Source organism: Procambarus clarkii, chromosome 22 (assembly GCF_040958095.1).
Source record: "Procambarus clarkii isolate CNS0578487 chromosome 22, FALCON_Pclarkii_2.0, whole genome shotgun sequence".
Lineage (NCBI taxonomy): Eukaryota > Metazoa > Arthropoda > Malacostraca > Decapoda > Cambaridae > Procambarus > Procambarus clarkii.
The window spans coordinates 35,051,375-35,073,980 of record NC_091171.1 but is presented as its reverse complement, the minus strand read 5'-3'; the positions used below and the strand labels follow the sequence as shown (position 1 = coordinate 35,073,980).

General features: G+C 39.9%; 1 protein-coding gene across 2 annotated transcripts in view; it reads left to right on the top strand.

Moving 5' to 3' along the window:
- The window catches only part of LOC123761052 (G-protein coupled receptor GRL101), a gene marked incomplete at its 5' end in the record, with an annotated part of 127,045 nt that overhangs the window by 63,987 nt on the left and 40,452 nt on the right, over positions 1–22,606 (top strand). For both annotated transcript variants that reach the window (XM_069328837.1, XM_069328838.1), the window contains 5 exon segments: positions 7,181–7,252; positions 7,605–7,748; positions 9,326–9,397; positions 18,041–18,112; positions 18,310–18,381. In XM_069328837.1, coding sequence (XP_069184938.1) covers positions 7,181–7,252; positions 7,605–7,748; positions 9,326–9,397; positions 18,041–18,112; positions 18,310–18,381 — 432 coding nt within the window.

Sequence of the window (22,606 nt, the reverse complement as noted above, 5' to 3'; positions counted from 1 at the left end):
ACTCTGGCGATTATTTGGAAGTCTGAAAAATGGCATAACAATTATATTTTTGAGCATCAGTTCAGGCAGTTCCTTCTTTATTCTTAACTATTTTGGCTTATCATAACTATTATACGTTTGATTAGGATTCTGGGAAGATTTGATAAGGAGCTCAGGATGACTTGGTAAGGATCAATAACGACTTGGTAAGGACCTAGAACGACTTACTAAGTGGCCAGAACAACTTGGTAAGGATCCAGGACGACTTGGTAAGTGTCCAGAACGACTTGTTAAATGTCCAGAACGACTTGTTAAGTGTCCAAAACGACTTGGTAAGGATCCAGAACAACTTGGTAAAGATCCAGAACAACTTGGTAAAGATCCAGAACAACTTGGTAAAGATCCAGAACAACTTGGTAAGGCCCCAGAACGTCTTAAACTGGTAAGACCCTAAATGACTTGGTAAGGACCGAGGATAACCAGGGTGTAAGACACCACAGGGTCAGGTCGTCCGTTGTATCTTACACCTGTGTGTTGGCAGTTATTTCTTTCAGTCAACGATGGCCGAACAATTTTATGAGAGGGGGAAATTTACAATGCAATTATTTTTTTTTTCCTATTTCGGTTTTGTAGAATTACACGGTTTTTCGTCAGGCAATGTGGCATCGTACAATGGTATATTGGTACATGGCACTTGGAAACTCTTCAACGAGATACAATTTTCCACAACATATTCAATTTCACTTGATTCTAAGCTCAGCTGCATGGACCAATAGGAGCTGTGCCACGCATGGACCAATAGGAGCTGTGCCACGCATGGACCAATAGGAGCTGTGCCACGCATGGACCAGTAGGAGCTGTGCCACGCATGGACCAGTAGGAGCTGTGCCACGCATGGACCAGTAGGAGCTGTGCCACGCATGGACCAGTAGGAGCTGTGCCTCACATGGACCAATAGGAGCCGTGCCACGCATGGACCAATAGGTGCTGTGCCTCGCTTGGACCAGGAGGAGCTGTCCCTCCATGGACCAATAGGAGCTGTGCCTCGCATGGACCAATAGGAGCTGTGCCTCGCATGGACCAGTAGGAGTAGCATCATACTGCATAATTGGCCTACTACAGTTTTCTTTATTTTTACGTTGATTATAAAACCTCACAGCGTTATCAATTGTGGATCATTTGCACGGAAATATTCCCCGATATGAGTTTTGCAAATCTGATGGAAATTTGCATCTACAAATAGGTATTTGCAGATGCAAATTAACCAGATGAACAAAATAATGAAGCTCACTGAGTCATAATCCACTCAATGCTCCGAAACTGTAAAAAAAATGTTTAATTCCATGATTACGTCACAAATCTTTGCATGTTGGTGTAATTATTAAATATTTATTGTACCGTTAATTTCTGTTAGGGAAACAGTACCTGTTGGGATTGATCACTTAATTATTTAATTGTATCACCAAACGTGAGGAAGCTTTGATGAATTATTGAAGCCATACGATGGGATCGCACCCGCTTCCTTGGACACCTACTACGTAAGTCTGGTAGTTGATTGATAAAGATTAAGCCACCCAAAAGGTGACACGGGCATGAATAGCCCGTAAGGTCTGGTATGGTGGAGATGCTTGTAGTCCGTCGTGGGCCAGTTGGTTGTGCGTGTGTCCTGTAATATAAATGGTTGTTAACCCCCCCAGTGGATTTTTCTCATAGTCGAGGATAGTAAGCCTGTTAGTCTTATATCTAGGTCCTCCTTCGGCCATTTATTGTCGAACTTTCCCAGAATGCATTCCACGACAGATGACTAAGTACTAATGTCCTATTCCCTGCAAAATGAACAGCTGCATCAGGTGCAAGAAAGTATAAGCCAACCGCCCAAGGATCGATCCCAGGATCCCCGGTAAGATAAGGTAATTATGAGGAGAAAGCGCAAAACCAGTAAGACTGTAGGAAGGAAAGGCTAGGAAGCACTAGGAAGGGGCTAGGAAGTACTAGGAAGGGGCTAGGAAGTACTAGGAAAGGCTATGAAGATAAGGAGCTGGAATGTGTCGAAGGAGGGGAATGGTGTCTACAACAACTTGGATAGTCGATGATTGAACGCCGGTAGTGACTGAACCCTGGTGGTGATGGAGGACGAACCCTGGTGGTGATGGAGGACGAACCCTGGTGGTGATGGAGGACGAACCCTGGTGGTGATGGAGGACGAACCCTGGTGGTGATGGAGGACGAACCCTGGTGGTGATGGAGGACGAACCTTGGTGGTGATGAAGGACGAACCCTGGTGGTGATGGAGGACGAACCCTGGTGGTGATGGAGGACGATCCTGGGAGTGACAGAGCACGACCCTGAGACGTCTATTGTTTCTCATTGTGGGATGAACGTCGTGTCTTACAGTTTCATGAGTGTTGTTTCTCATCCTGGGATGAGAACTATTGTTTATTATCGCAGAATATGTATTGCCTCTCATCGTTCGACAAATACTGCTTCTCATCGTGGGATGAGTATTGTTTGTCATCCTGCGAGTAGTATTGTTTCTCACGCATGGAATGAGTATTACTTCTCATCGTGGGGAGTGACTATACTCTTTTCTCATCGCGCCGAAAACGGGTCTCAGCTGAGCAGGCTACAGTGCAGATTATAATTCCTATTATGAAAGCTCTCATTCTTTAATCTTTTCCTCCTCCTCCTGACGACCATGGTCGGATGAGTCTTGCTTCAAAGCAATTCCGTTGCAAAATAGGATACTCAGGTCTCCCTGCAGGTGCCCATTTTCTTTATTGTTTGCCAGGAGCATTGCCGGGCGTGTGTGTGTGTGTCCCTCGCATCACTGAACACAAAAACAGATGCACTGAGCAGGTATTTTCAGACTCTTGGAACTCCGTGTTCTTTTGCTAAAAACGAGTGTATAAATGTTTAACTCACTGTGGTTGCATTATAATGTTTTACATATTCACTTTCATGTACTTGCATAATAATAATAGTAGGCATCCATCAGTCTCAGTAGACTATGGAGTTGAGCACCGGTGTTGGCTTGGTCTGGAGTAGCCTCACCAGTGCTCAAACTCAGGGAAGGTTGATTCGGAGGAGAAGCTGTTACCCATGCAGCAGGTGCCCCCTCTCTTGGGTGTTGAAAGACTTGCTTAGCCTCGTATGTACTTGCATAGGAGGCTGCATAGTGAGTATTCTTGTCTGTATATATATATATATATATATATATATATATATATATATGTCGACTACTTTGGAAATAAAAGAGAAAATGAATTAATGACCCTTGGGGTAATGTGAATCTGCGATCTAAATAGGTAAAGAATATTATGCCTTCAGCGTGACGTATTTGCTCGGGCAGGCAATTTAATAGGACACGGAAGCTAACCTTGGGGGATAAAGTGAAACACGCCTCTCCTTGGTCTGTTGGCACGAAGTAGGTGAGTTTCTGACTCTCAATACCGTGTGGATACGATCTTGAGGACAATCAGTACGAAATAGTTTAACGGATTTACAGTGTTTGCAACACGGCCAGAAGCCGCAGCAATATCCCGTGCAACCACGCAATCAATCATGGGTTGATTCAGTAGCTCGCGCCACATACTGAACAGGCTTTGCAAGAGCACGGCTGTCGGGAAAACTGTGTCTGTCTGTCTTTCTCTCTCACTCTCTCATACACACACACACGCCGGTGGCCGAGCGGACAGCACGCCCGACACGTAATCCTGTGGTCCCGGGTTAGATCCCGGGTGCCGGCGAGAAACAATGGGCAGAGTTTCTTTCACCCTATGCCCCTGTTACCTATCAGTAAATAGGTACCTGGGAGTTAGTCAGCTGTCACGGGCTGCTTCCTGGGTGTGTGTGTGGTGTGGGTGGTGTGGGAAGGAAAAATAAATAGTAGTTAGTAACAGTTGAGAGGCGGGCCGAAAGAGCAGAGCTCAAACCCCCGCAAGCACAACAGGTGAATACAACTAGGTGAATACACAGTGCACTCACAACAATGTGAATGCACTGTGAGAATTCTACCATAAAATTTTTTCCCTTATCTCAGCCGCTCATGCAGTAGTCATTCTTTATTTTTAGACCCATGAATAAGAGAGAGTGGCGGAGAGTGTCACAATCGTAGTTTTTTGTTTCTTGCTCTTTCGTTCTCGTGGTGTTTTCTTCCCCTTGTTTTGGTTCGTCGGTCAACCATCTATTTTCCAATTAAAACATCCATTCGTGAACATTTTAGATAACAGCGTTCGTGTGTATATAAACAATTCGTTACAACATGACCGTATTGTCTACCGCTGTTATTGTCATGCCTGTTGCCTGCCTGAACTCTGGCTGCAACCCGTCCTCGACTCAAGTCCATTACATTCAGCGGTCAACCCCACAGACGCATTCATAAATTTTAACATGTTGTTCATTCAAAACGGGAATTTTCGCAAGTATAAATTAATATTATATTATATTATCATATTGTGCATATATAGGTATAGGATAGGTTAGGTTAGGTGTTTAGGTTCTGTTGGCGATTATTTGTATTTGTAGTACGTGGGTGAAGCATTTATAGTGTTGTGATTCGAACAAAATTCGTCAGTGAAGCACTTGTTCCGGATGTGTTCGAACGTCAGCAGTTGTGAGTCGTGTGTAAACCGCTTTTCATTCATAAACAGGGGGTTTGGCGGGTGCATGGAATCACTTTTGGATCTTTGTTTGGAGGACGGGCTGTTGGAGGACGGGCTGCTGAAGTAGTTGACAAGTTGGCGTTGCTCGTTTCTGTGCCACGGTGCTCATGAATTTTTATTTACATGGTATTCATGGGTAGTTAAACCATTAACTACCGAGTGGATTAAGGCGTCCTGTACACACCAGTTGCGTTGCTCCTGGCAGTATGAGTTCGAGTCACTTCTGGGGTGTGAGTTTTCAGTTGCATATAGTCCTGGGGATCATTCAGGCTTCTTCGCATTTGTGTTCCTCACGTGTGCCTCAAAGAATGAGGTGATTTCATAAAATACTATGCCCAAGATTACAATCCGAATGCCGGCGGGGGGAGGGGTTCAAATAGCTTCGGCTATCACTTCCTTATGTCCGGTCGTGATGGTCGAGTGGATTAAGGCATCCTGTACACACCAGTTGCGTTGTTCCTGGCAGTATGGGTTCGAGTCACTTCTGGGGTGTGAGTTTTCAGTTGCATATAGTCCTGGGGACCATTCAGGCTTGTTCGCATATATATATATATATATATATATATATATATATATATATATATATATATATATATATATATATATATATATATATATATATATATATATATATATATGTCGTACCTAGTAGCCAGAACGCACTTCTCACCCTACTATGCAAGGCCCGATTTGCCTAATAAGCCAAGTTTTCATGAATTAATATATTTTCTCTAATTTTTTTCTTATGAAATGATAAAGCTACCCATTTCATTATGTATGAGGTCAATTTTTTTTTATTGGAGTTAAAATTAACGTAGATATATGACCGAACCTAACCAACCCTACCTAACCTAACCTATCTTTATAGGTTAGGTTAGGTTAGGTAGCCGAAAAAGTTAGGTTAGGTTAGGTAGGTTAGGTAGTCGAAAAAACATTAATGCATGAAAACTTGGCTTATTATGCAAATCGGGCCTCGCATAGTAGGCTGAGAAGTGCGTTCTGGCTACTAGGTACGACATATATATATATATATATATATATATATATATATATATATATATATATATATATATATAAATATATATATATATATATATATATATATATATATATATATTTATATATATATATATATATATATATATATATATATATATATATATATATATATATATATATATATATATCTCGCACTCCCATAAGTAAGCTCTTTACGATTCACGGCGTTTTGTCTTGCACCAAATATGCCTGCTCTTGAAAAACTTTGTATTATATATAATTCACCCCTGAAGAGCTTCTTCTCAAAGAGCTCATTCATCTTACGTTTTCTTGGTAAAGAAATATTTATGCTCGTCAAGAAAAAAATCTAGATTTAATCGTGGAAAACGAAGGTAATTAACTGACTTAAATAGGTCCTGGTAATTAATACAGAGTTGTTAAGCGGAAAGGGAGGGGGGAGGGGGAGGGGGGACAGAGAGAGAGAATCATAAAAAAGGTGTAAAGATAAAAATAGAGATACTAAGAATAGGGTGAATTACAGCGAGGTGAAGGTAGACAAAACAGGAATGAAATGAGAAACATCAGAATACGGTGAACGAGAAACTACACACCTCACCTTAGAGATTAGTAACAATGTGAATCATTTATAACAATTGACGGTAATGATTTTATTTAAAGGAATAACTCTCTCTCTCTCTCTCTCTCTCTCTCTCTCTCTCTCTCTCTCTCTCTCTCTCTCTCTCTCTCTCTCTCTCTCTCTCTCTTTCTCAATAATTACCGAAGTGTCTGATCATTTTTACATTGATCCGTTGTCTAAAGGAACTCCTTCATCATTGTTAAATTAATTAGTTCATTCATTTGCTAAATTGGGAATGGACGTCAGAAGCTAAATTACGCTTCTCTCAGACTCCACTCTCAGTATTTTTACTTCAATTAAAAGTCCATTTACGAAGAAGTCCTTGACAGCTATTGGTTGATTGACAGGTTTGAGTAAACAATGAACACCATCAATTTGGTGTGTTGATAACCATTTGTTTTTTAAGGTCTTGTGCTGTTATGATACTTGATGAGTATTTTTTGTTCAAGTCTTGGGAGATATGATTATCCTCCTATCTCTTCCCCAGCATCTTGGAAGATATTCTCGCTCTCCTATCTCTTTCCCTCGAACGTCTTGGAATATATTCTCACCCTTCTGTCTTTCAACCCAACATACATCTTGGAAGATATTCACACTCGAACAAATCCACAAGGGCAGTGACGAGGATTCGAACCTGTGTCCTAGAGCATCCCAGACGCTGCCTTAATCGACTGAGCTACGACATGGTAAAAAGGAGTTGAAACTGAAGTTCTACTGAACTTACTGGATCCTGCAGCCTCTTGTGGATTTGTTTATTTGATGCATCACGCAATTGTGATTTCTTTGTGTATATTCACACTCTCCTATATCCCCCTCCTCCTCCAGCATTTTGGACGATATTTTTCCTTTTCATTCTCTTTCCTCAGCATCTTGGAATTAATCTGCCTCTTATCTCTCCTCCCAGCCACCTGGCCGACAACAACCTGAGCGTATCGCTGCAGGAACCTATACGACACTACGATCAAATTATTTATCTGTGAGTACAAAATCCTATGACATTATCTTCCTATCTCTTACTTTTACAACAAAATTGTTCCTGTAATATTTAGCTTAGAATGGGCCTTCACGACCTTTTGTACGTGTAAGTAAATAAAAAACAGTGTACGATGAACTTAGTTATGAGCATTTTCACTTTGGAGTTGCAAATACCTTTTTTTTTAAATATACTAAATTATGGCAAAATTATGCAATATTGATTAATTATTGCAAAATTATGCAATAACTAAGCTAAAAAAATGCTAAATCAAGACAAAATGCCATTAATCCATTGAATACACTCACTCAGTATTTCGTTTGTGGTTTGTCAACTGGTTTCATCTCTCCGACAGAGACCTGTCAAGGAATCATATCCAGCACCTAGGAAACGGTACCTTCAAATACCTTCTGCGGCTCCTTATCCTGATGCTGAGTGATAATAACCTAACATCGCTGTCTGAGGGGACCTTCCAGGGCCTCCATAACCTTCGTACTCTGTAAGTCTGACCTTTCATCTCTCCAGGACCTCCCAGCACTGGGAATATCTGTCCTTGCTTCATTAACACCTCCTAGCATTCTGAGTAAGAACCTCCATATCCTTTGAATACCTCCCTATGTTAGGAAGAACCTTCCTGTCTCTCCCCCCCCCCTCTCTCTCTCTCTCTCTCTCTCTCTCTCTCTCTCTCTCTCTCTCTCATATATATATATATTTATATATATATATATATATATATATATATATATATATATATATATATATATATATATATATATATATATGTGTGTGTATATCACGAAAATAAACACGTGATTAAGAATGTGACAATGTCAGACCACGGAGGAAAAATGAAACAGGAAATTTCCTTAAGTACTTTCGTATATTAAATACATCTTCAGAAGGTCCTTCTGAAGATGTATTTAATATACGAAAGTACTTAAGGAAATTTCCTGTTTCATTTTTCCTCCGTGGTCTGACATTGTCATATATATATATATATATATATATGTGGATTATGGAATGTGATATTTGTTGTTCGTGCAACATTTGGTAAAAATAAATTTGAAAACATAAACTGGAGTAATATTTTATAAAAAGAGATTCATAAGTGGGAGGATGGAGTAGCTTATCAGTGAACAATGAGGCCAAATGATCCCATTTGTATACAAAATCATCCAATATTTTCAGAATCTCGCGGCTTAAAACGTTGCAGTTGCAAAAGCTTTGATGAAAAAGATATATTGCATGATTCATAAACGCTCATTTTAGGATTAATTTTTTTTAAGGTAATTAATTTATTTATTTTCATGGCAGTCATTCATGATATTCACTGTATTGCCATAATGAACGGAAAAGGTATGAGAATGTTAATTTATTTTACTTGTTTACTTCAAATTAATTATATTTTTGGTTCATTGGTATCTGGGGAAAAACTGCTAGATATTTCTAGGTCTACCACTGGGCAAACTACTGACCTTCCTCCAGGATGCAACCCACAACAGTAGCCTAACTCCCGGCTGACTGCTAGTAGAACAGTCGCATCAGGTGAAAGGAAACGTTCCCAGGCGACTCATCATGACAAAAATAATCCTCATAGTGAGAAAATCAGTAGGAGTCACGAGGAGGATTCGAACCCTCATCGATACATCACGTTCACAGGGCTTCTTTGTGCGGACTCCTGACTGTGTTATATATAAAATACTTCGCTCTGACAGTCAGGAGTCACTAAAGAATGATGATACCTGTGACAGTGCTTATTATGAGAGGTGTTCCACTCTAACAGTACTGGGTATGACTGACAACATGGCTTCTCAATATATAGAATGTTCTAATCTGTGTTTGTATTGTCACGTTCTACTCATATTGTTATTTTCCGATACTTTCTTCCCTGGCGGTGTTTTGATGACACAACTTTCTTAAGTTTCTCCAAATGTTGTTAAAAGCACTCTGAGATTCTTACTAAACTCTTCACATAAACAGACCTAGAGGCAAGAGCTTTCTTTCCTCATTAAAGACGTCTGCCAAAATTAATTTGACTGAAATAAAGTTTAAATAACTCTTTTTTTATGGTTTCAGGAACCTCAACGGCAACAAGATTGCTTTCATCAGTCCCGTCGCCTTCTACGGCCTGAGCGCCCTTCCTACACTGTAAGTACTTCTCTGGAAACACTCTAATATCTCAAAGGGTTTTTGTATAAGATACAGAAATAAGCAGTATTCCTAAAACACTAAAAGAATATGTATATATATATATATATATATATATATATATATATATATATATATATATATATATATATATATATATATATATATATATATATATATAACCAAAAAGGAATGTACAGAAGGCCTATTGGACCATTCGAGGCAGCATCTATTTACATCCTCCCAAACCCATTCATCTATATGTTAAACCCACGCTTCAGAGAACCCAGCGACCTCGCGTCTGCTCTGCTACCACGCAATGTTTCCCAATTTCAACCACGCTATTTGCAAGCCAGTGCGTGGTTGTCCACGCGACCACCAGAGGCATGTTGGTGAACAGACGCTCAACGCCACGAGAAGATATCCTACGGCTTGGCTCTGAACCTCCCACCTATAATAGTTCCATTGGACTATAGTGCGTGGGTGGGTGTGTGTATATCTAGCTGATGATGGGACGAAGCGGGAGTCCAGGACTTTGGGTCTTGACAGTCCCATAGGCCTATTTAGGCTTGCACTCTCCAGCAACTTTTGGCTACACATTTTCATTTACTTTTCCCTCGTCCTCCGAGGATGGTTTCGTGTGCTTCAGCGAGACTTGTCATTCAGTGACAAGACATCACGTAAAAAATATTTTAAAGCATATTTTAACTTTCTTCCAAAGTTAAGTGAAAAATAGAACAAATATTGAGGAAATCTATGATAGAATCTTTAATTTAATCCTTTAGGGGATAACCAATAACACATATCTATAAGAAGGACTGTGTGTGTGTACTCACCTAATTGTGCTTGCGGGGGTTGAGCTCTGGCTCTTTGGTCCCGCCTCTCAACCGTCAATCAACTGGTGTACAGATTCCTGAGCCTATTGGGCTCTATCATATCTACATTTGAAACTGTGTATGGAGTCAGCCTCCACCACATCACTTCCTAATGCATTCCATTTACTAACTACTCTGACACTGACACTGTGTGTGTGTGTGTGTGTGTGTGCGCGCGTGTGTGTGTGTGTGTGTGTGTGTGTGTGTGTGTGTGTGTGTGTGTGTGTGTGTGTGTGTGTGTGTGTGTGTGTGTGTGTGTGTGTGTGTGTGTGTGTGTGTGTGTGTGTGTGTGTGTGTGTGTGTGTGTGTGTGTGTGTGTGTGTGTGTGTGTGTGTGTGTGTGTGTGTGTGTGTGTGTGTGTGTGTGTGTGTGTTCACCTAGTTAAATTCACCTAGTTGTGCTTGCGGGTGTTGAGGTCTGTTCTTTCGGCCCGCCTCTCAACCGTTAATCAACTGTTACTAACTACTATTTTTTTTTATACACAACTACTACCCCCCCTTCCCTAAACACACACAAGGAAGCAGCCCGTAACATCAGTCTAACTCCCAGGTACATAATTGCTGATAGGTAACTGGGGCATCAGGGTGAAAGAAACTCTGCCCATTTGTTTCAGCCAGCCCCGGGAATCGAACCCCGGTCCACATGACTACGAAACAAGTGTGCTGTCCACTTAGCCACCGGCCCCTCACGGGGCCGGTGGCTTAGTGGAAGAAAAGTGTGTGAAATGTGTTCTTGTGTGTGTGTGCGCATGAATACATCAAAACATCGACGCATATCTAAGTATTAATACCAGAAATCCTCATTTTTGTGCCGTGTATATATATATTAAATATATATATATATATATATATATATATATATATATATATATATATATATATATATTGTGATGGTAAAGTGTTGGAGTACTGATGTTCGGCTGTTTCAATAGCTGGGGGGCAAGGCCTCGTCACATTACAGAAAAAAAAGAAGATCGTTTGCCCGTTTGTCTGTGGTAAGGTAATGGGAAGACATACAAAACACAAAGTATAAACAATGAAATTTTAATTACTCTAGAAAACAAGATATGAATAAAGACAATCTCTTGGCTTACGTAAAATTCAAAACAAGTCAACAAACAAAACATGAATAATTAATGGCAGTAAAAATTTACTCCAAGACAATAAAGTGCAAGTAATATAAATCAGGTGCTGAGAATACTGGCTTCAAGCTGCCACCTCCCTTAGTACACGACAGCCAGGGCTTTGTCTACTAGAGAGAGATGTCAACTCCAAAGATCACAGAGATATTCTGAGGAGTACGGAGTGTGCTGGCCCAGACGTCGACTCAGGTAGTGGCGTGAGTGCAGGTGCGGCGACACACCAGCCAATCAGGAACAGGCAGGCGGAGAATGAGTAGTTTGCTGGTTTGACGGCGGGCGGGAGCCGGTGTGTCTGGTGGTGCAAGGTACGCTTTGCTTCCTGGGCAAAACGTTTGGCGATACTGGTGGACGTATCTTCAATATAGTATCTTGTACTTGAATGACGTAAATGTTGTAGGGAAGAGCAAGCTCAATCTCTCTTGAAAGAGATTATCATCACAATATATATATATATATATATATATATATATATATATATATATATATATATATATATATATATATATATATATATATATATATATATATATATATATATATATATATATATATATGTCGTACCTAGTAGCCAGAACTCACTTTTTGGCCTACTATTCAAGGCCCGATTTGCCTAATAAGCTAAGTTTTCCTGAATTAATATATTTTTTCTAATTTTTTTCTTATGAAATGATAGAGCTACCCATTTCATTATGTATGAGGTCAATTTTTTTTTATTGGAGTTAAAATTAACGTAGATATATGACCGAACCTAACCAACCCTACCTAACCTAACCTAACCTATCTTTATAGGTTAGGTTTGGTTAGGTAGCCGAAAAAGTTAGGTTAGGTTAGGTTAGGTAGGTTAGGTAGTCGAAAAACAATTAATTCATGAAAACTTGGCTTATTAGGCAAATCGGGCCATGCATAGTAGGCTGAGAAGTACGTTCTGGCTACTAGGTACGACATATATATATATATATATATATATATATGTATATATATATATATATATATATATATATATATATATATATATATATATATATATATATATATATATATATATATATATATATGTGTGTGTATATCACGAAAATAAACACGTGATTAAGAATGTGACAATGTCAGACCACGGAGGAAAAATGAAACAGGAAATTTCCTTAAGTACTTTCGTATATTAAATACATCTTCAGAAGGTCATTTTACAGATCGAGTGATGGGTATAAATAGGCAGGAGAGAGTGGTGAAGTAAGGTGAGGTACAATACTTGGACAACGCAGAAGGCCCATTGGCCAATCAGATGCACCCAATTGGCCCATCCGATGTAGCCCAATGGCCCATCTGATACAGCAGACATACAAGCATAATGCATAGGTAATTATAACATAAAGAGGTAAATATATACAATAAATTAGTGAGACAAATGTTTTTCAATGATTCTACTTAAATCGCCCTTTAGCTGATCTATTAGAAATGGATCTAAGTTATATAGACCACTGCTAATATTCAAATTACTTTCTTTGGTGATCTGTATCAAAGCGGATTCAATTATGTTTCTGTTATAGGTGCTTTTACAATTTGTTATTGAAGACGCACTTCATGAAAACTTGGCTTATTAGGCAAATTGGGCCTTGCATAGTAGGCAGAGAAGTTGTGTGTGCATAAATGTTAGCATTGCAGATTAACTATTGCAATGCTGCATCAAATATGGAAATAAATCTTCAGCCATATTTGAAATATCAACTTTTACATTGAATTTCCTTCTCCATGAATGGTTCCGAATTGCTCACCCGCGCTTGACACAAACACTCGGGAGAGAGAGAGAGAGACGATCTTCTTCGCTGTCGTTTCTGTCTGTTCGATTAGAGGCGTGGCAGTCTTTTCCCTGTTTATTTAGAAGTGATAATGTCGTCTGTTGGTTTAGAAGCATGGCTGTAGTCTACGATTGGTTTAGAAGCTTGACTGTAGTCTCCTATTGGTTTAGAAGCTTGACTGTAGTCTCCTATTGGTCTAGAAGCTTGACTGTGGCTTCCTATTGGTTTAGAAGTTTGACTGTGGTCTCCTATTGGTTTAGAAGCTTGACTGTGGTCTCCTATTGGTTTAGAAGCGTGACTGCAGTCTCCTATTGGTTTAGAAGCGTGACTGAGGTCTCTTGTTGGTTTCCAGTTAGTTAATCGTCTCCTGTTGGTATTAAAGCGTGAGTGTCTACTACTGCCGTTTAATGTGCACAGCTGCTCCTTACGGCTCACACCAGCTCCTCGATTAGTAACATTCACTCCATGTGCACTGTCCACTCAACCCTCACCGTCCGGCTCCTACACCCAATCTTCTTGTTTGCACAGAGGAAGACCTCGCGAATTCTAGAGCATATGCAGCTATGCTTCCTGTCCAACTACTTGGATTGGTTATTACAACGACTCCCTCGCCTCTTGCAGGTCGGCGTTCTATTCCCCGATGCTCCAAGTGGCTAGGCACCATTTCTCAATGCTACATCACGTTAGTGTGATTTCTCTGTGTACAGGCAGCCTTCCTTCCCACCGTCATATCCCAGCTCCTTGTTCTTGCGTTCCTTCCAAGTGCAATATGGTCGTGCTGGCTTAGTGCTTTCTCATGACAATTAACTTTCCTCCTCTGCTTTCTACCTTCTCATTTTTAGAGAATGTTCACAGCTAGTTGTCCTCGCCTAGCTGCGCTTATGATGCTCGAGCTTCAGTTCTTGGGTCTGTTAGTTTTGTTAGTAGTAATGTAAGTAGTTTATTTATGTAGACAATTAACTGAGTAATCGGCAGTATGTTTGTACCCCCCTCTCTCTCTTTCTCTCTCTCTCTCTCTCTCTCTCTCTCTCTCTCTCTCTCTCTCTCTCTCTCTCTCTCTCTCTCTCTCTCTCTCTCTCTCTCTTACAGTCAGAGGTAGCGTTCAGTTGCTGTGAGGAAACCCATGAAGTTACTCAGGTGGTTTCCAATGATTGCCAACGAGGCTAACACACACACACTCCATGTAGTCAATTTTTGCTTCTCAATTTTTCGCAGTAAATGAAGATATAATTACATTGTGATGGCGTTTCTCCCAGGAATGTAAATGTTTTGGTTCCCATCGTCTGGAACAATGATTACGTTCCTCTATGGTCGGCTAATGACCTCCGTCGAGAATCAACCCACAACAGCTTGTTAACTCCATTATACAGAGGCATCACGTGAGAAGTCTCCTTAGGGTACTCAACGCCATTTTCGGATGTTAGTGAATGTCGGCATGATATTCGGACGGGATTTATCGAAAGCTTAAGTAATTTTCGCATAAGAGGTATTGAAGGGTAACTCAGTTCCGATGAAAGGTACTGAAGGGCAACACCGTGTTCGAATGAGAGGTATATCGCTGTATCCGGGCGAGAAGTATTGAGGGGTAATTCTGTATCTGGATAAGAGGTTATGCTGGGGAAAATCTGTATCCGGATAAGAGGCAGTGGAAATAAGCACCTTTCATGGATACAATGGTGACCTGTAGCGGAGTATAGTTAGCCCAATCAGCTCACTGGTTCCGTATTCAAGAGGCGAGGCAAGACAGGTATTGTTGCGCCCTTTAAATACACCTGGACACAATGGCGAGGGGACAGACGAGTGAACGCCCACACACACGACGTGACAACTTATGGATAAGAAGTTGTGTTCCTTGACTTTAGCAAAGTTATTGCGAATTCTGAATGATAAATAGATCTGGGAGACATGATTAATAGGAATTTAAAGCCAAAAAAATAATGTCTGAATGTTTTTGTTTTTGTCGGGCCCCATTTAGATTATGCAGTTCAACCATACTATAGAACGGACATAAATTCCCTTGAACGTGTTTAGAAATATTTGGCAATTTTAATCCCAGGAATTAGAAACACACTATAAGAAAGGGGAATTATAACCTTAATTTACATTTGCAATAAAGGTGGAGAGTTAGGGGAACTATAATTAATGTGTACAAATGGAAAAACGTTCATGCAAGTGTATGATATACTCAAGACACGAGTTTTCCCAAGGAAATATGATTGATAGAATATGAGTGTTTGATCAGGGGCCATCCCTCTGGTGTCGTTGGGGAGGGAGATTACGTGGTGGAAAACCCACCCGAATTTCTTTCTTTTAACAATCTGAGTATGGTCTAGTGGTTAATGCTCTGGCCTGGCACCTGCTGGACCATGGTTCGATTCTCTCATATGGGGAAGTGTTCTGTTTGTTAAAATACCTTGCGAATTCATGCAAGTGAATTCAATATATATATATATATATATATATATATATATATATATATATATATATATATATATATATATATATATATATATATATATGTCGTACCTAATAGCCAGAACGCACTTCTCAGCCTACTATGCAAGGCCCGATTTGCCTAATAAGCCAAGTTTTCTTGAAATAATATATTTTCTCTAATTTTTTTCTTATGAAATGATAAAGCTACCCATTTCATTATGTATGAGGTCAATTTTTTTTTTATTTTAGTTAAAATTAACGTAGATATATGACCAAACCTAACCAACCCTACCTAACCTAACCTAACCTATCTTTATAGGTTAGGTTCGGTTAGGTAGCAGAAAAAGTTAGGTTAGGTTAGGTTAGGTAGGTTAGGTAGTCGAAAAAAACATTAATTCATGAAAACTTGGCTTATTAGGCAAATCAGGCCTTGCATAGTAGGCTGAGAAGTGCGTTCTGGCTATTAGGTACGACATATATATATATATATATATATATATATATATATATATATATATATATATATATATATATATATATATATATATATATATACCAAACCTCACACGGGTTTCGAGAGTGCTGCGTGTTTGATCTCTGCAAGATTTGATAGTGATGATTCTATTTCTGACTGAAAAAATGCACTAAAAATAAACTTAAGAAGGAATGTCAAATCACAATATTGATCATGGGATATATCCATCGAGAAGTATACCCTGCTTCTCAGTGTATATTCACTGAGCTTATCCTAGTCTTAGAACATGCTTAGGGTTAAAATATACCTTCTGGCTGGTCAGTAAGCTTTTGTGAAGGTCTTAATTGCTCTCGAGAACTTGATAAGCCTTAAGCTAACACCAGACGCGAAAACCTTTCAAATTACCGATAAATAGATTAGAATTTGTAGTGTTACTCAGACTTTCTGATGCTTAAATTTGCAAAAAAAAAAATCAAATGCTCACAACCACTTTAGCTGAACGATAGAGTGACGGTCTCGTTTCACGCAGGTCGGCGCTCAATACCCGACCATCCAAGAAGTTGGACACCATTCCTACATCCCATCTCAAATCCTGATTCTGACCCCTTCCCAGTGCTATTTATAGTCGTAATGGCTTTACGCTTTCCTCCTTGATGGTTCCCTCCCCTTCTACCATTCCTTCCTCCCCCGTCACATGCCAAATCCTTTTATCCTGACCCCTTCCCAGTGATATATAGTTGTAATGGCTTGGCGCTTTCCCCTGATAATTTCCTCTCATCCCTCGCAAAAAATGAAATTGCACATAAAATAGTATCGAAATCAAATAGAAATCATAAAATCCCAAATAATATACAGAATCATCCATTCAAAGCAAATTCTTAAAAAAATGCAATATTGATATTGCGTGAAACTCCAATAGAATATATATAAATATATATATATGTATAACTGCCATTGAAGATTGCACCACAAAGCCAAAAATAATATACAAAATTTGTTGAATGTATGCTTGGATATATAGCAGAATATGACCGGCTTTAAGCCACAAAACTTTTAAATTAGCTCCGTGCGATCGATGGGATATTTCAAGCTTGGGTTTAACATACAGGAATGCGTTTGGGTAGATATGAATAAAAGCTGCCTTGTATGGGCCCACAGGCCTTCTGCAGCTTCAGTTAGTCTTATCTTCATATAATCCTTTCCTAATAATGAAGATCTGACGTGGCACACTAAGCATATATTAATATATATTTCAAAATTATTTTGACTGGTACTTACTAAGAGGGGAAGGGAGGGAGTTATCAGGAGAAAGCGCCAAGCCATGACGTCTATATAGAACTTAGAAGGAGTCAGGATAAGAATTTTGGATGGGACCTGGAGTGAAGGGGGGAAGGAAAGGTGCCCAACCACTTGGACGGTCGAAGATTGAACGCCGACCTGCGTGAAGCGAGACCGTCGCTCTACCGTCCAGCCAAAGTGGCTGGACTACTTACTAAGAGTTTCCTGAGATTTTCAAAGACCAACTAATGATGTTTGCGTCAATCTTTCTTCAAGACATATTCGTCTTCTTTGTGTTAGTCCCCCAAAGATACCTTTCAAAGACCAAGCTGCTATTCATCTCATCGATTCAGTATGTAATTTTTCTAATTAGTAAACAAACTTCATCAGTACTATCAAATTGCTCTTCTTGTAAGCGTTACAAGTCAGGAGGTTGTGACGATATTTCTTTATTACATGAGCAGTACAAAAATTTTCGTTCTATGTAGCACAGTATCAAGATTGTGTAAAACTTTGGAATTCATATTGTTCAATATCATGAGAGAACCCAAGGTTCATGCTCTGTGCTGCTTAATGACAACCATGTGTAAATAAGAGGCTTTTGTGATCTTTGTGAGGTAAAGAGGTTCTGTGTCTTTCTTTCAGAGACTTGAGTCACCAACGTCTGTCCGTCATATCTGCGAGAGCCTTCGCAGGGTTACGGAACCTCACTACGTTGTAAGTTGTGCTCCTCGCTGCCATTATCTATGTATGTTGTCTACGTTTGGTTATCTATGTATGTATCTATGGCAATATATATCTCTCTCTGTTTCTGTCTGTCTCTATTTCTCTGTCATTTTTGTGTGTGTGTCTGTCTGTGTGCGCGTGTGCCTGTCTGTCTGTCTGAACAGTAACCAGGTGTGGTGTTCTTACAGGAATCTCTCGCACAACATGCTGACCGTGCTGGACGATGCTGTCTTCACCGGACTCAGGAACCTCAAGAAATTGTAAGTTATTTCTCAGTATTGCTTTCATTGCACAACCGGATCTCTGCCTGCCCGTCACTCTTGCTCTAAGTTGCCTTCTCTTTATATCTCTCTCTCTGTCTCTCTAAATCTACATAGGTTTGGTGATGGGCTTAAAGCTATTCAACCGCGGGAGGGTTATAATAGCCCCCTTCTCTGTATATCTCTGTCTCTTTATAGATAAGTATGATTTTATCTCTGTATTGACAGTAAGTCATAATAACGTGGCTGAAAATTAGACTCCCATCACACCTGCCTGAAAATAAAAGGAAACGGCAATGTCTCACTCTGTCTCTTTCTCTGTCTCGCACAAATATATTCGTCTTTAGCTCCTTTTTTTTATGACGCATCTTCTCTCATTTTTCTCTGAGGCATCTTCCTCAAACTTTTTCATATTGACTCCATATCTCACAAAAACCTTTCTGCCCCTGCTGCCTCCTCCTCCTCATTGAAGTCACTTCACAAACTTCCGTCACTCGTAGCAATGCGGCTCACTGTCAAAGTTAGGAGGTGGTCACCGGCCTTCTGGTCCCTATCAACCACCAGACCAAGCAAACAAAATGAAAATTCTTTCCCCTCTTCCGAAGGGCAATCCCTTCCTCCTCCCCCCACCCCCTCCCCGTCTTACACCTCCCTTGTTTACATTATAGATATAATACAATATTTTATATTACACACATACGTATTACATGCAAATATATAGATTATATATATATATATATATATATATATATATATATATATATATATATATATATATATATATATATTATTAAATATGACCGAAAAAGTAAGACTAATAATTCTAACACGAATTTTCTCAATCCTTCGTACATTTCTTTTCACTGTTGGAGGTAATTCAAAAATCAATTCTCCAAAATTCATTTTTATTTCTAGTCTGACGCGACACTTGAGCGCGTTTCGTAAAACTTATTACATTTTCAAAGACTTTACACATACACAACTGAATAGAACTTACATATCTCCGATTTGTTTATATCTACATTTGAGTGAGGTGGATGGGGTGAGGTGGTATTTAATAGGGTATTAATTTCATCAACACAAGACAGAACACGAAACAATGGGTATTGAAATGGAAGTGATTGTAGAAAGCCTATTGGTCCATATTTCTTGATGCTTCTATATTGGAGCGGAGTCTTGAGGTGGGTAGAATATAGTTGTGCATTAATTGGCTGTTGATTGCTGGTGTTGACTTCTTAATGTGCAGTGCCTCGCAAACGTCAAGCCGTCTGCTATCGCTGTATCTATCGATGATTTCTGTGTTGTTTACTAGGATTTCTCTGGCGATGGTTTGGTTGTGGGAAGAGATTATATGTTCCTTAATGGAGCCCTGTTGCTTATGCATCGTTAAACGCCTAGAAAGAGATGTTGTTGTCTTGCCTATATACTGGGTTTTTTGGAGCTTACAGTCTCCAAGTGGGCATTTGAAGGCATAGACGACGTTGATCTCTTTTAAAGCGTTCTGCTTTGTGTCTGGAGAGTTACTCATGAGTAGGCTGGCCGTTTTTCTGGTTTTATAGTAAATCGTCAGTTGTATCCTCTGATTTTTGTCTGTAGGGATAACGTTTCTATTAACAATATCTTTCAGGACCCTTTCCTCCGTTTTATGAGCTGTGGAAAAGAAGTTCCTGTAAAATAGTCTAATAGGGGGTATAGGTGTTGTGTTAGTTGTCTCTTCAGAGGTTGCATGGCGTTTCACTTTCCTTCTTATGATGTCTTCGACGAAACCATTGGAGAAGCCGTTGTTGACTAGGACCTGCCTTACCCTACAGAGTTCTTCATCGACTTGCTTCTATCCTGAGCTGTGGCTTAGAGCACGGTCGACGTAAGCGCTGACAACACACCTCTTGTACCTGTCTGGGCAGTCACTGTTGGCATTGAGGCACATTCCTATGTTTGTTTCTTTGGTGTAGACTGCAGTATGGAAGCCTCCGCTCCTTTCCGTGACTATTACATCCAGAAAGGGCAGCTTCCCATTGTTCTCCATCTCGTACGTGAAACTCAACACAGAATTCTGCTCAAATGCCTCCTTCAGCTGCTGCAGACATCTAGCATCAGGTACCTGTGTAAAAATCTCGTCAACATACCTGCAGTATATGGCGGGTCTCAAGTCCCTGTCAACTAAGACCCTCTGCTCGATGGTGCCCATGTAGAAGTTCACAAACAGGACACCTAGGGGAGAACACATGGCGACCCCATCTACTTGCTTATACATGTGCCCATCCGGGATCACGAAGGGTGCCTCTTTAGTGCAGGCTTGGAGCATTTTGCAGAAAGTGTCACAATAACTCGGCTGAAACACATAACCCAACCCCACACATGTGACAGTGGCGATGTTTCGGTCCTTCCTGGACTCTTACCAAGTCGTCCTGGACATACACCAAGTCGTCCTGGACCCTTACCAAGTCGTTCTGGACATACACCAAGTCGTCCTGGACTCTTACCAAGTCGTTCTGGACTCTTACCAAGTCGTTCTGGACTCTTACAAGTCGTCCTGGACATACACCAAGTCGTCCTGGACTCTTACCAAGTCGTTCTGGATTCTTACCAAGTCGTTCTGGACTCTTACCAAGTCGTCCTGGACTCTTACCAAGTCGTTCTGGACTCTTACCAAGTCGTCTTGGACATACACCAAGTCGTTCTGGATTCTAATCAAGGGTTCTGGACGGAACGAAACGTCATCATTTGCATTTCGTTTTTCATGTCTGGACAGCGATAGTTGCATAAAAGCTCTTTTGCAAAATGTTTATTCAAGCACTTTGTATACGGGGCTCTGACTAAGTGCTTGAATGTCAAATTCTGGCTACCGCCCCCCAACCCGAACTGTGTTAAATATATTCACTATGTTAAACTCCCTTTTACAGAAAATACAGTATTTAACACACTCAAAAAATCTATAAAATATATATAGAGGAATTCGTTCCACAAAATACATATCATATTCTTTTCCAAAACCCAGTTCACCACTGGTGCCTTTTGAAGAAATGTGGCTTTTCTTGCCCATTGAACTTCAATTTGGAGCTGCGTATTTGTTCAAATGTTGGAGTACTGATGTTCAATGCATGGAAACAACGTCACGGAGTGTTGAACATCAAATTTATAAATATTTTGAGCGGTCTTACTGTTTATACAGTCCCGGATTATTTACTCACAGTTCATCGCCCGTTCACTCCGATTGACTTCGGTGATCTGATTGCCATCACCCACTGGCTTGACGTTAACATTGGAGAGTGTTCGTTCATTATGAAAATGAGGCCTTAATTAAATAGTTCGATCATCTCGTTTCAGTTGTATGCATTATAGGTGTTTGGGTCATAATGTTACATTACTGAATACATTACTGAGTATTTCTTCCAAAAATTTTGCTAAAATCTTTATTGCACGGCTAAGAAAAGAGAGAGTACCCGTAGGAGTCTCATATTAGTTTCATCATAGGCATATAAAAAATAGTCAAGATTACTAGTCAAGATTGCTAGTCAAGGTTACTCTTGCAATCTTCACTAGATAAGAATATGTTAACATTGATGATATGATCTCGATAACGAGGGCAATTAGGTCAAGATACTGATATTCAACATAACAGAGGTGAATGACGAGTGATAAACTCAGTTGTTACAGGTCACGAGGGGGGCAACCATTGTAATTAGCCTGATAATATCTCACATAAACTCTCTGATTACAACAGAGATGTTTCACTGCAATCCAAGCAGACATAATTTCAGTATCCTTAGTGACCGGTCTCAAGGCAAAACTATGCTTATCATTCTTTTCCCAGAACATGGGAATAGGTTCTTTTTCATCTATGAAAGGTTTGTGTCTCTGAGACACATTCTGTGGTAGTATGCTCTTTGGTGTGTCCATCCCACAGACAATTTCACGATCCCATGATAAATAACTCAGTTTCCCTTTCTTTATTTTAGTTTCCTTAACATCTCGGGGAAAATGTAGTAACAAGAAGTGGTTGTATTTCGGCAGAAGTTCTTTTTACACACCGAAAGATTTCCTTCTAAACTTAATGACACTTAACACAACTGTCTTTGAAAACTTCTGAGGCTAACATAAATCACCTTTTTTCAATGAGCGCTAAAGCTTTCTCTCTGAACAAAACGCCAACTTCCCTCTCTTTCGCCTCGACACCCTTGCTTCACATGTTCCATCTAATCAAATTCGATCCATATAACCACGT